At 39.0% G+C, this 14,977-nt stretch overlaps 1 protein-coding gene across 1 annotated transcript in view; it reads left to right on the top strand.

The window, feature by feature from the left end:
• The window catches only part of LOC111224438 (cell adhesion molecule 2-like), a 145,753-nt gene that overhangs the window by 119,827 nt on the left and 10,949 nt on the right, over positions 1 to 14,977 (top strand). The window contains exons 4-6 of the mRNA XM_022748922.1: positions 7,804 to 7,956; positions 8,759 to 8,896; positions 9,271 to 9,273. Of these exons, the coding sequence (XP_022604643.1) occupies positions 7,804 to 7,956; positions 8,759 to 8,896; positions 9,271 to 9,273 (294 nt within the window). The remainder of the gene's footprint in view (positions 1 to 7,803; positions 7,957 to 8,758; positions 8,897 to 9,270; positions 9,274 to 14,977) is intronic.

Genomic DNA, 14,977 nt, shown 5'->3' with positions numbered 1-14,977 from the left:
GCTGTCACTGAGTAGATTCGATTAATGCAGCTATGTTGCATTTTCTTGCTCTCAGTGTAAAGGTTTTTTGTTATCTTTTTTTTTTTAACCTGCTGTTTATATAAATCTGGAATTTTTCCTGTGCTTGTTGTATCTGTCCGTTGTCTTTTGTCCACCTCTCTGCTCACTATATTCCCCTTGGGTGACCATGACAGCATGGCCATATGTTAGCCTTTGATGCACATGCAAGTTTCCCCCACTCTCTCAGCACAAAGGTAGTTTGTCATTGGGCATGTGTAAGCCCAAGGAAATTCAGCTTTTACAGCTTTTATATGTGATTCTGGATGCTCAACACATACAAGTAATGATGATAAAAATACATCTGCTGGTCTGTCTTAAATTAGACAAAACGCTCTGTGAGGCATTTTTTGAAATCTACTCTCGCTCTTTTCCTCAAGCTTGGCATTAAAGATAAGGGCATTTGTCTGGATGTGTTTTGAGTTTGATATAAAATAGTGAGGGAGAAAAAAAGAGTATTAAAATGACCTTTTAAATCCTTTTGAACAGCTACAGTGGAGTAAAGAGAAACATCTTTAAGAAAAGGGAAAAAAAAAAAAGCTGAAGTTCCGTATTATATCAATTGAGTTTGACAGCTGCTGGGTAAAGTAAGACAAAATCTGATCTTTGCCCCAACTATAATTTGTTCCATTTTAATTCAGGTCTGGCAAATGAGAATATGAAAAAAGCCCCAAAGAGTAGCTATTACATCCAAGGAGAAAAGGGATTTCTGTGTCTTTCCAGAATTTCAAAGACACTGAATATCATTAAGCTCGTCCAGCAAGCAAGCATGTGTAAAGTGCATCTTTTGCATCAAACATTATTCGTACATGAGTGCCAGTAAAGGAAATACAGACAAAATAGTAATTAAATGACAAAATACGTTGTTTGTCTTTGCCTTCTAAAACATCATTTTCTGATCCACCACCTCTGTGGTAAAGGTTTGGTTAAGTTTCAAAATGCACTTAAACATATTGTCATGGTTAAAAGAAACAGACCCACCCAATAACAATGTCACAATACTTCTGCCTTTTCTTTGCCTCACCACAAAAACCATAAGCAGAGGTCATTTGAAGCATTTGAACAAATGACCCATGTCATCATGTTTCTGGTGAGGACAGTTTCCATTAACGGTAAGACTACTCCAATTAACCTTCTGTTAATTTGATTGTAATATGCAACAGTATATGGATCACAACTGAGCGTTATTAGTTTATAAACCCACTGGGGGTCCTCAGGTAGGCAGGTCGAACATAATCCGAACAGCGCATCCAACAAGTTGATGACCTACAATCTGTCTACCCAGCAATGTCACTTCTCGTCACAGACGTGGAAGGAGGATAAGCGATGTGGTTGCCGGTAGGAAGGAAAGAGTGGGCAGGTGACAGCTCAGTAGCTTAATGTATCATTGGTGAGAGTGTAAACGATGAAAAGGGCCTCTATCTCATCCTCTCCCGTAACAGGCTCAGTCAAACCTCGTGGAGCTCCAAAAGAGTGTTAACCTTGCCGGATTCCCAAAGCCGATCCATATGGGTTCGACTGTCTCTGCACATTTGTCTAAAGCTGAACACAGCCCTCCTCTTATATCATGCCAGCTGGCTCCCTGGCATGCTCCTCCTCATCCATTATGTATATCTGAGTCTTGGTTGATTGTTGCCACCTCAGAGGCTTCAGACTACACTTTGACAACATGCAGATTCCAACGCACTACCGCCACAGACCTGAGCCAACAGAGACAGATCGGCTTAATAGCCAGGCCAACACATCATTCATACATTAGGCCAATTAGTGGGGACTGTTGAAGGGAGCGGCTCTGTGGTGGGGTTCCACGATGAAGAAATCGATTTGGACCATATGTCTTTTGTAGAATTATCCCTTTTATATGTTGCCGGGGTTATGAATTATTACTACCAAGCAGGACAAACGAGAACAGAGCTGTCCTTTGCTGTCTTCATTATGATTTACTTCACTTTTGGCTTCTGTGGGAAAAGGATAAAACCTAAGTAGGGATGCTGCAGAGAATGGTAATGACATTTCTGACACATGCAGGATGGAAGCAGAATCTTTTGTCAGATACGGTGAATATGAATAATGCAATTAATGGGGCACTACTGCAGTTTGCATGTCAAAGGCGGATAACAAATTGCTCATTTGATCCACGGTATGTTCTTGTAGCCCATGTATGTACTGTATATAGCATATACGTATATGCTGTGTTGAATTCTCCTCATCTCAATTTCATCTCTCAGAAGTTTGTGGTTCATCATTCATGACATTTAATTGGGGCATTCAGCCTGGATCATAAAGGTCACAAAGCAAAATTGATCTTAATTGGCTTGTAGTAATCAAAATGCTGTTATGTGCTAAATGAATGCTCTAATGTGAGCATTAAAACATTCATTAGCTTGAGAGAATGAAGGATAATTACCAAGGATGCAATTACCAGAGTGAGCACCAATGAAAGCACAGTTAAACGTCCATTCCAGTAAACACACAACATTTGATGGTTGGTCCGTTGAAAGCGAGTATAGTGAACATTTACCTCAGCTCAGGTCCCAGAGTAAATCTGTCCTCAGTTTGAAATTAACACAAATAATAATAATTATTATTATTATTATTATTGTTATTATTATAATCATTATTACATATCAGTTAGAGCGCAAGATGAGAAAAGAAAAAAATCCATATATATATATGTAAACAAATATTTGAGACTGGAAAAGAAAAATATGAAACTGGAGGAGTGAAACTTAACATGAACTTTATTTCATTAATGGATGTGACAGGTGATGCTTTCCCACATTGTCTTCAAATATCTTGAGAAATCTCGCACTGACGTAATGCTGAGGAAAATTTCACAGGCCACAAGTGTTTTGTTTACTTTTCAGTGACTGTTTATATAGGTAAAAAAAATATATATATATATGTATATATATATATATATATAGAAACGGTCTCATGGCCACAGGTAATGTCTTTCTCCAGGGACTAATGGAGTTTTAAGTGTACTGGGTTACCTCCAGCTTCACTAAAATGTGAGTCCACCATTATGGCGCTATACACTTAGATATTACTGTTAATGTGAAGAGCTGCTCTTGTGCTATACTGAGCTCTGTGCCACACTGCACTCTCATGTATCATGTATAATGTATATTAGCTATTTAGAATAATGAAGCATATGTTGTATTTAAATTCCTGTAGAAATTTCACACCCACCTGAAAAATGTCTAGCTTCTTTTTGTCGTTGTTATGTGGTGGTACTGTAATATATATTTACAACCCCTGGAATGGGTAAAACCGCATTGTAAACCAACAGAATTATGTAACCCCACTGGCACTTGTTTTAATAAAAATTTAATTTAGAGAATTTAAATGAAAGAAAGGGACTCAAAGGCAGAAAAAAAATCCCACAGTGTACAATCAAGCTTATGTCAGTGGGCTGGAAAATGGATGGACAAAAATATATTCAGTCACATTATTCACCACTTGAAGAGAGGACATAGCATAGCTGCTGGGAGAATTCCTTCTTCTTTCCTTCCCTCCTTCAAGCGCTGAAAATGAGTCCAATTTGAGGAGCATCTGCTCTGTGGGATCTCTTAGAGTGCGGGCAGTAACAATGGCCCTCTGGAACAAGGCCCTTTCCTTCTCTTAATTGCAGCCACATGTGTGGTGGGAAAGAGCCCCCTGCCTGCACCACCAGCCCTGGAACACGTCCAGAATCGCCCACACAGTCACTGAGCGAGCACAGCCAGCAGCAAACACACTCTAATTGCAAAGAGTGGAGCCCCTGGCTGGAGAGCGTGGGGGTGCGCCAGGGCCCTGTGTTCTTGCTGAAGGACAGCTAGTGCTTTCACATTCCAGGACTGGCTCAAAGTGGTTACAGGCCATGCAAAAATGGCCAAATGGGGACATTCAGTGTTGCGGATGTAACACATTTTGGCTGAACCCGAGAGCCATCGGCTTGTTTCCAAGACTAATGGATAGATGTAAAATGTCCTTCTCTATCTGGATTGTCAGGAGATACTTCATCGTTTTGGATGCGAAACATTGGTTAACATCTGTCTGCTGCTCAGTGGAGTGCAGAAGTGAATGCCATGTGATAAGTGCACTTCCAGTTCCTCTGCTTCCAGTTTTATCGGAGGACAGAGCTAATGTAGCTACCAACCAGACTGGCAGCTCATCTCTTACACATCAAAACAGTGCACCATATTGTAGTGAGGCCTTTTAACAACTGTTTCACATGCTGAAACAGGTTCTTATATAGTACATTCAAGCAACTTTGAGCAAAATTGGCCGAGGTTGTTCAAACTGAAAGTGACAAACCACAGTTTTCTCAGGAGACCTCAGATTGGTCCTCTACTGACATAGTCGGTGGAGCAAAGGACTGTCAGGGAAACAAGACAAACATTACTTTGCATCAAAGGGCCATGGCAACAGTATCCCTTGCCCTGAGGGGGAACCGGGGTGTCAGTTTTACTGATTTGAGACAGCCTTGGTAAGGCCTCCATCACAGGAGATGTACTGCGCATTAAGCTGCCATGCTGCAAGGCTGTAGCATACACAAGGTCAGGGTGCAGATTTATGCTTCCTCCTAAGCAGAATGAACAGCACAGGACCTATCTAGGGTTTGGGGGAAATGAACCTTTTCATCACATTGATTTCCTAAAGCACCTGGAAAAAAGCTTTGTCAGCCACTGGCATTTGGGTCTGATTGTGACGGATCTGCTCACAATCTGGGCCTCTAGCCTGAATTGGATTCTAGTAGTATGGTTTCCTGGCCATATGCTGTTTGAGTAATAGATAACACTTGTCTTTGGGTTATTCAAACCTTTGTACATCTCATTCTATCAATATGTCATTGACTCACATGCTTTCTAGTGCCAGTGGCTATCTAACAAAAATGCATCATTCAGGTCCATCTTTTGTTCAACTGTAAGTTGTTTCTCAGCGTCTACTTCAAACTATCTGAATCAGTATTTCAGCTACTGACATTTGGATTTAATTCTGTTATGATGTTAATGTGATATTGTTCAGTAGATGAAATGAGGTGTAGCCTATTGGGTACTTTAAATGTCACTTGAAATTTTTAGTGGTCTGTACTGTATCTGGCCACTGTTTGGTATTTAAACTCATACTCCACATCTATTGAGTATCAGACAGTGTTAAAAGGCTTTTTAAACTTGGTCACTTCAGTGGAACAGCAGCTGTCTTCGGCTTTATTGTTAGTTTCACTGGATTCCAATGATAATAAGTTTCCCTGAAGGACCAAGTCTAAAGAACTTTCCAAAACCACTCCTGCAGTATAATTTCCTTGTCTACCATCCATCCATGTGTTCAGTGTGTCATAATTTTGTTGAAATATGACTGAACATGCTACATTGGAGCGGCAGCCATATTTTGTCAGTGCATTATTTTGTAGTAGTTTGGGAAGTTTTCATGGTCATTTTAATGACTTTTTTTTTCTGTCAAAAACTCATCTGGTCAACATTAAATTTATTATAACAGACATAAGCTCAAGCTGATCACAGCTGCTGGAGCAAACCTTTTTCTCTTTCACTTTTTATACCAACAGATTTCAAGTGGAATACCACTTTAACCAAAGGATGTCAGTTTTGCCTCAACAGATCCCTTTTAGGAAACAGTCATACCATTTATCAGTATCTCTGAGGTGTTTGTGCTTCGAGGAACAGGGGGTTAAGAAGAAGAAGTGAAGTCGGTCTGTTTCTCCACGTCTTTCCTCTGTGCGTTGCAGAGATAGAGGGATATGGGCCAGGGGAAGTACAGTATGTCATCTTGTCCAAAGCTTTGATCCTCTCAGCCTGTACTTTCATATCTTTTGAGTTCCTGTACAATGTTTGCTTAGACCCCATCACCTCTCCAATGCATCCATCTACCAAAGCGTTCGCTGCTTTCTGCCTGAGCCTCTGGGCATTTTCAAGCTCTGTAGTGAGGATGCTTAACTACAAAGAACATCAGGCAGCTTTGTTTCAGGATGTGGTTTGCTACAGTCAGACTATCAAATGTTTGTATTAAGCCCCATAGCACATAATAAGCTGGTTCTCTGATGGCACAGCTTGTTATTAAATTTTAATTCTGGCTTGAAGATTGTTTTTATTTACGCTACACTTTATTCTTGGATAACAAAGAGTCTCTAATAAGAAACTTCTTAGGGCCATCAATATCTTTATAGCCAATCTTTTTTGTTTTTTTTTTTTTTTCCTTTTTAGCATGTGTGTGATTATACGATAATGATCATCAAACGATATGGTGTAATTGAAGCTGAAGAACAGCGTTGTTGATAATGACCTATGTCTGTGTAAATCTAACAACCATTTCAGCCAATCTAATTCAATTGTGTGTCGCATGTCTGCTGTGTGTGTTTATCGCTAAAATCAACAGGGAGTGGAGCCGGTGATTAATGATTTTTCATAGAGATGTCTTCTTTATCTGATAGGACGCCACTTTACATTGGCCACGATAATTAAAATCCTAATTCACACCTTCGCTGTAGCATTTTGCCAGATTTGCCTTGGTTGTACAATCCAATAGAGTTCAAATTACCTCAGATGAAAGAGTGTCCATGGAGAGAGCTGGCCAGGCCTAAAGGGACTAAGGATTAAGAATGTGTAATTTATTCAATGAAGAGCACTTTCATTCCTGCCCTCTGTGGTTGGTCGCTTGTAGGAACAGGTGATTCAGAATTTGAAATTGTATAAGAGATGACAGGTGCAAGATGACCTTTTTCAACCTAGCTCCATGGTTTTCCCTGGTTTATGAGGGTTTATTCACATCAGAATGAGCAGCGGTGAAGGTGCACAGTATCTTAAGAAAACAAGGTTTTATTTCAAGCTGTGTTTTAAGAATTCTCATTGTGATGTTATTGTATCATGAATCTTGTACTGTCCAAAAGCTATTTGTTATCAGTATTTTTATTTTATTTTTTATTTTTTGGGTTTTTTTTTTATAGCTCTGTACTAGGGCTGGGTGATTTGGTTGAAATCAATATCACAATATTAACTAGAAGGTTTAACAATATTAATGCACATCAAGATACAGGAGATATATGAAAGAATAGAATAGTAAATCAAATTGAGGTTCAGTGTAGTAAAATGTGTTCCATGCTTATGCATTACATTACATTTCTTAGCTTTACATTACAGTTTGCTTAAAATCATTAACTGCGACAACAGAAATTTGTAAAACAATATTATGATTTTCCAGATACGATACCACTGACAATTAATAAACAGTACATTGAATTATTGCTCCTCCTTTGTTCGTAAAATAATGTCTTTTTGACTCTAACTGTAGGCTAAGAGGTTCTCTATGTGGCCAATGTAAGGCTTTCAAAGTGAGAAATGCCACAGGCAGAGCCAGTTGCTGAGACTGTTAAAGTGAATGTAAATCAATACCTGGAATGTAAGTGATTACCAAAATAAATATTGTAATCTAGGCCTGCAAGTTTTTTCTGCTGCTCCGCTCCAGTGCATCCTGCTGATACCTTATGTATTCTCAGTGTCTGTGAATAAGACTGTCAGCCCAGAATGCAAATGTCAAGAAAATGTTTCAAACCACTGGCCACTGAGTGTGTTTGCTGCATTCGACAACTATTTGGAATAACTGAAAGCACAGTGTATTTAGCGTTGTTTTGCTAAAGGTCATCTGAATTACACATGGTACTGCCACAGGTTAACTGCCGTCGCTGAATTTGCCCATTAATGAATGTCTTTATTTTCTGTGCTCTCTGTGTCCTCCTTCCTCATGCAGCTCTGAGAGACCACAGAATCGAGCTGGTGCGAGCCTCATGGCAGGAGCTCACCATCAGAATTAGTGACGTCAGCCTGTCAGATGAGGGCCAGTACACCTGCTCGCTCTTCACCATGCCTGTCAAGACCACCAAGGCCTTCCTCACTGTTCTGGGTGAGCACATCTGTTTTGGCCCAGTCTCCACAGGCCAATTACTTGTGGCTAATTCCTCACATTCTGACAGCATGAATACCTGCACATTTTTGAATTATAGGCTGTTGTTTTTCTTCACTGGGCACTTGTTAGTTTGTAGGAAAATACCATCTCTGCATTATGTTTTACTCTTTTCTGCTAGAATAAAGGTTGACAGTCGAGCTTGCAAGCCAGTAGTGTTACTATATTTAATTTTCTGCCAAGCAGGACAGCCACAACAAACTCACAAGTCAAAAGTCAAAAGTCAACACCCACACTCTGTCAGCACTTACAGTACATTTATTAAGACTTGCATTTCTGTAAGATGACCTTAGTCAAGAATCTCACAGCCAGACAGCAAGACAGGAAGTAGCCACAGTAATCCTGGAGGAAAGATTTTGGGTAATTTGATTTTAACTTCATTTAATAAACCACAGACTTTTATATTCATTTTCCCATTTATTGTGAGCCATCATTGTCTTTATAGAATTCCTATTAATTTGTTTTTTGTTGGTTATTTTTCATTGTTGTGATTTTTGTTTGTCATTCCTTTTTGTCCTGCCTGAGAAAAACAAACTGGAAAAGATAAACAGCCAATGTTCAATTTGATCTTGCCACTGAGAGAAGAAGGCACAAATATCTTAAAGTGAATTCTCTCAATGAGCACATCATTATTTATTGTCAGAGGAATACAGGATCTGTAGCTCACTAGGTTATTCCTCAACTCCTCATATACATTATTTATTCAGTGTTTTGTTTATAATTGTAATTTCACGCACAACAGGAGTCCCAGGACGGCCGGAGATCACAGGATTCACCAAGCCTGCCACAGAGGGGGATGTAATCACCCTGACGTGCACCACATCAGGCAGCAAACCAGCCGCCAACATCCGGTGGTTCCGAAATGACAAGGAGGTCCAAGGTAAGCATGTGGTGTGGGTTTTCACAGAGCATTGTACCCTCTGTTACCACTTGTACCCTATTGGAGACATCATTACTGTCAAGTCATTCAGCTGCTGCATTCCTTTTGTGCTCATACTCATGCATTGTTCCACTGGCCGGGGTTTAGTGGTGCCATGATTCGACTGGCTCACTGCCAGTGTTGCTGCTGTTGTTGGGTGCCGTCCAGATATTGCTGGACTATGCCGGAGCCGTCCACATTTCACTACCTGACCAAGCCCAAAGACATATAGGAGTGCCTCTTATTGGTTCTAATTATAGAGTGTACATCAAAGGCAAGTTCTGCACGCCATTCAATTCTCACTGTAAGTGCCTCTAAAGTAATGATGTACTCAGCTGGTTGATCTAATTGATCTGAAGGTGATGATCAAGAATGAGAACGTCAAGTTTAGGGCTTGCGCAAGTTTGTTTTGTCAGCCAAACTAACAGCCAAAAATATATTCAATTTACAATTAAATAAAACAGCATCAAATCCTCACATTTTAGAGGCTAGAACCAGCAAATGTTTACATTTTTCATTAAACAGAATTACTTACAGCTAATTTATTATCAAATTTTGTCGATTCATTATCTGTTAATCGAGTAATTGACTCATTAGTGAACTGACTTACCGTTAAAGTTTGTTATGCCGGAGAATCAGATTGATCAAGACCATGTGCATCACTTCCATTTCAAGAGATTTACAGGTGTTAGTTTATCTCACGGTTAGAAATTCTACGCAGACCTCAGTGCCGTTTGCATGTGATGAGTCGATCTTGCTGGGCTTCCCATTCGTTCCTGTCAGCCATGTAACCATCCATCGTATCCCCAGGCGGCTCCAACTGAGCGCTTTATTTTTTTTTTTTGTAGGGCAGCGATTAGATTAGTCACATGAGTCGAGGAGGAAACAAGAATGCACAGGAATGCAAACTCAGAAAGGCCACATAACTCGCTTCGCCCGGACTGAGAAAAAAAAGAAAGCACTGACAGAAACAATGCATTAGGCAGCAGATGGTGCAATGTAATGTGTGCTGATCGCAGTAAACCAGCAGAAGTTTTCTGTGGTTTCACACAGCGCGCCGCACAAGCTTTCACTTTCTTGTATACCTCTTTCCAAACTGTCTGAAGCTCTACACTTTGTATTTTTATAGCTTTTATCACCTTCTTATTTCTGGCTTTTAAAAAATAAAGAAAAAAAAAAAAAAAAAAAAAAGCACAAAAAAAGACAAAACATTAAAAAATAGGAATGGAATGTTTTTCCTCAATTTGATGGCAGAGGTAAGCTGTGTGGAGCTCTTTAATGTAATGGAGCCTGCTGCGGAGACTCAGTGTGACAGTTGCTCTTTATTGAAGATTTGCACCAGAGAGCTTTTTCTTGGTGGTTCTGTCTGTGTCTGCCCAACATGGCATGATGATTGATGGGAGAGCGGCTGGGATATGAAGTTTTCTTGTTGAAATGACATGCACGTAGATTCCTGAAAGGCCAGTGGAGAGGTGGCACCCAGCATCACAACCAGACTTTCTGTCCATCTCAAGAGGCACCAAGATGATCTTGGAATTTTTTTTTTTCCTTTATAGGATGAGATGTACTTTAAAATACATCTTTAAAGCTCAAAACTTTATATTCTTAACATGGACATATGCACCTACACCAAATGCCAAAATATAAACAGTTCGAGGGGTGATAACATCTTACACAACTTCTATATTTTGTGTATATCAATAAAAATGTAATACCTTCATCCCATTCCCAGGTCAGCAGGAAAAATTAAAACAAAACAATGATTCCCTACATTGATATTCCATGTATGAAATGACATTGATGTGTGTTGTGTGAATTGCATATCTCTAAAAAAAGATCATGTACTCCAAGTCTGCCCCAAACTGGTGTCTTGTATACAAATGTTCTTTTATTAGTTTTACCTGTGTATGGTGGGTTTTATTAAGCCGCCTGGGCAAACAGACCTGGTATGATGCATCTCCAAGTCAAAGAGAGATAAAGAACAAAGCAGAGACTGGGGGGCTCGACTTAAAAACTTCATTTCCATGTCAAAGTGTCAAAGAGGAGGAATGTCAATCAGTGCTCTGGATCCAGGTCTTTTGTAGGTGCTGCTTTAAAGCTTTCTTTAGCGTGAATGTGCTGGGAGCAGCATGTTTTGCCATGGGTTCTTGTGTGGTGGATCATTGCCGCCAGTGTCTGCTGTCAGTCAAATCTATCCCCACTGGGGGACCAGTCTACAAAGCTCCAAGACGACAGCAGGTGTAATAGCAAAAACATGTCATATTTATTTCATGCTCTGATGATTTGTTTTTCAACAATTTATATTAGAAGCACACCGTATTACAAACCTCAAAATGCAACTGTCATCGTGTGTCAAATAATTTGTTTGCAGAGTATAGAGCCATACAAATTACTTGTGTCACTGAATGACAGCCGGGCTTCAAAGTGTAATCTATTGAGGAAAAAAAAATCCACCCACTCTCGCTCCCTTTCCATACATAAAGTGGCCAATGTGTTAGAAAGGGACAGAGCCGGCAGGCATCAGGAGTCAAAGGTAGGTTTTCAAAAATAGAAAGTGTTTATTTATTCAAAATGAAGAAGACAACGATTTACAAAATATGCGACAAAGTTCTTGACCCATAAAAGAGGTCATGTAAACAGAACCAGACTCTGGTAACATTAACTTAGTAGAATGTGACTGTAACTGAACAGAGCGAAGTGACTGAACAGAGACAAAAGTGACACACAGGCCTGAAAAGATGTGTTTACTGTAGCTTAAAGAAATAGCAATTAGAACAACTTAAGGCAAACAAATACAAATAGAAACGAATGCGCTGCCAAAAACCTACTGAATAAACCACAAGGATGATATATGAAATAAAAACTGTGTCGTTATTTCTGTCTACTGATGTGCGATACGGATGTGATGTCAAAAGTAATAAACGAGAAGAAAATGAATCATGAAGTTTAAATCACAAAGAAAACGAAGGTGTCCCGATATTCCCTTCACAGTGACACATTCAAATACACAACGACTCCATTCAGAGTTCAAGCAAGATATCAAGCCTTTTGAATCTAGATCATTAACAAATAATAATAATAAAAATAATGATAATAATGTCTGCTCCCAGCCTATTCCTTAAGATCAAGCAGAGCAAAGATAAATGATCACAAACCTTCATTTTTATTTTCAACAATACTTCACCCTTACAGGGTTTGCTCCCTGCTCTTTGCTGATTTCTCACATCAAGTATTCCCAACATGTTGACTTTGTTGCAACTTTAATTGTCAAACGTGAACGGCAACAACTGTGGGAACTTTCTCTAATCAGTGGTAAAACACATAAAGACGTGTTTACTACCAAAGAATCTGGAAACACATCGGAGCAGCTGATTCATGTTTGCACTACATGCTTCTCTAATCTAAAGATTTCTGATGATCGCTGTGTCCCGTACACAGCATCTACTGTAGGGAAGAGCCGGGGGCTTTAGTAAATCTTTTCATATGCAAATCAGTGAATCATGTCATCAGACAACGTCTGGCCTTCACGTCGTGTCTGAAATGTCTTTGAATCTTTGTGTCTCTGTTCACTGATTTTATACCAACTTTGCATTAAATCATTAAATCAACAACTCCTACTGAATATAAAAAGCCTTGTACATATACATGGAATTTATTGTTCAAAAGGTCATAGGTCGTATTTAGTTGAAGTTTAACCACTATCTTTTAATTAAATAGCACCAGCACTAGGGAAACCTGTGTATGCCGTAGTTAAGACATAATTCGAATAAAAACATTGTTGTAAGGTTTATAGTTTAGGCTACATCTTTTTAACAAATTGTTGTAAGTTTAACAACGCTGCAACATGAACAGCCCCTTTCAACTTGATAAATCTCCACTTTAATTGTAAAATAATTGGCCGGGGTTCTTTGTTTTTCCCTCCTGTAGCTGTGGCTGTAGCTGTGTGTGTATTTGGGTGTGTTTTCATGGACGTGAGATCCAGTATGTGATGGTGTTGACCAGAATGTTAAGTCACTGTGAGCAGGTTCCTCTTCATCATCTGTTGATTTTTCTATTTATGACCTATTTCTTAGAGAATTTCCTTCTTTCACTTCTCTTCTTCAGTTTCTATATTTTCATCTTCATCAACACCATGATCCAAAATTAGATCAACTGTCATTCATGCAACACTGACGCGTCTGTTGTATTAAATACCTGTTGTCATCAGCCGCAGCAGGGATGAGCTATGTGTTTCTGCTCATATTTAACTATGACATTTTTTCCATTATGAGTCTAGCAACTGCTTACTTAACTCTTAAAAACACAACCCTGTGGCTCATGATATTTTCCATAGCCCCTTTGCTTTGCCTTTATCTCTGAGCTTTTAAATAATGGAGATATTTTTCTAAAGAATATCTGAGAAATTTACAACCGAGCCACATTACAGGAACATACTGTACCAGCATATGTTTTAGGACTTCCAAGTGTTTTCTCACATTTATTGCCTTAGATGGTTTTGAGCTATTTTTAGACCCTCACTTTTCCACAGCACGTCCAACTTTAGTGCAAACTAATCTGTTTACCTCTTTTAGAATTTAGTTTAAAAATGATTTTAAAAAAAAAACAAACATTTAAACCAATAACATTAAAGGGCCTAGAAGCTATGGGGGGAGTTATAGAGGGTTGTAGAAGATCTGAGATAAAACATTTTCAGCTCCTGCTTGTTTTCATTGATCTTGTGCAGCTTCACAACAGAAACAACGTCCCAGCATCATCTGCTTTATGTAAAGAGGGACTTGAGCTAGTGCACATCTTTGCTCTGATTTTATTAGATGGTGATTTCACATTTGCAGCCATATGTAATAATGTTTACAGATATCCTAAATGACAACAACAATTAGAGACCATTACTTTGACACAGTGTTTCCTGGCTGGACTGCTCAGCCCATTGTTGTGTGTGTGTGTGTGTGTGTGTGTGTGTGTGTGTGTGTGTGTGTGTGTGTGCTGGGAGAATAGTACCAATATGTGCAAACCTGTGCTGGTCTAATCATCTGCTGTAACAGAAAATATTGTTGTTTGTATTGTTTTGAAGCCAGAGCATTTTTTATTTCATATTTATATCAAACAGCAAGTTGTAATATCTGTCTGTGTGTTGTAAATACGTTGATGTTTAGTTTAAGTAAATACAAAAATATAAAAGTCTCTGGGGAATAAACCAAGAAGACATTATAAACAGCTGTTACAATTAAATTATAAAATTTATTATTAAAATATGTGACAAACATGTAATCAAAGTGTAATTAATATTGAACAATACAGTATCATGGAAAATGCGTGCAGATGAGTGTCAGTGTTATATATTAGTTATAGGGTGTTGTATATTAGTTTGTGAACTAATGTAATGTACATACTGACCATAATGTACTAAAGGATTGTACTACCCTGGACCAAATTCATTCAAACTGGTAGAAAATTAACTGCTGTGTCCCTGAAGCCTCTTTACCCTCCAACTGCCAAACACCAAAATACTAAATGAGCGAGATTGTTAATGAAGGATATCAAGTACCAATGTAAAATTAAAGACCCTAACCACTGTTAAATGAGGCAAAGATTGTTTTTTGTGAATGTGACTTTATATTTGAAGGGCTTTTAACAGCAAATTAATGGAGAAATTAGGTCACGGAATTTCAGAAAAAAACAAAATGAAATTCTCAAAACACTGTGTAATTATTGATCAGCAGGCAGTGGGATGCAAACTGTGCCGAGCAGCAAGTTCTGCTATTAGAGAAACGCCTCTGATGCCATCATGAAATAAGCAAAGGCTCAAATTGTTGTGCACTTATTTCTTCAAGGCTGAAGACAACTTTACCCAATGAATATGAAACAAAAAAATCATCTTAGGGAGCTATACCTGACAAACTCTGGTATTACCCTTATTAGACCTGCACTTAGATCTTTAAAAAAAAAACAAATCCTGCCATGAGGCTATCGTCCTTGGTAAAACACACACTGTGCTGGTGATTCCAGGAGTTACCCCCCCCCCCCCCCCCCCCCCCCCCCGGG

Source organism: Seriola dumerili, unplaced genomic scaffold (assembly GCF_002260705.1).
Source record: "Seriola dumerili isolate Sdu_G_001 unplaced genomic scaffold, Sdu_1.0 BDQW01000134.1, whole genome shotgun sequence".
Taxonomy (NCBI): domain Eukaryota; kingdom Metazoa; phylum Chordata; class Actinopteri; order Carangiformes; family Carangidae; genus Seriola; species Seriola dumerili.
This window is presented reverse-complemented; position numbering and strand designations above follow the sequence as displayed.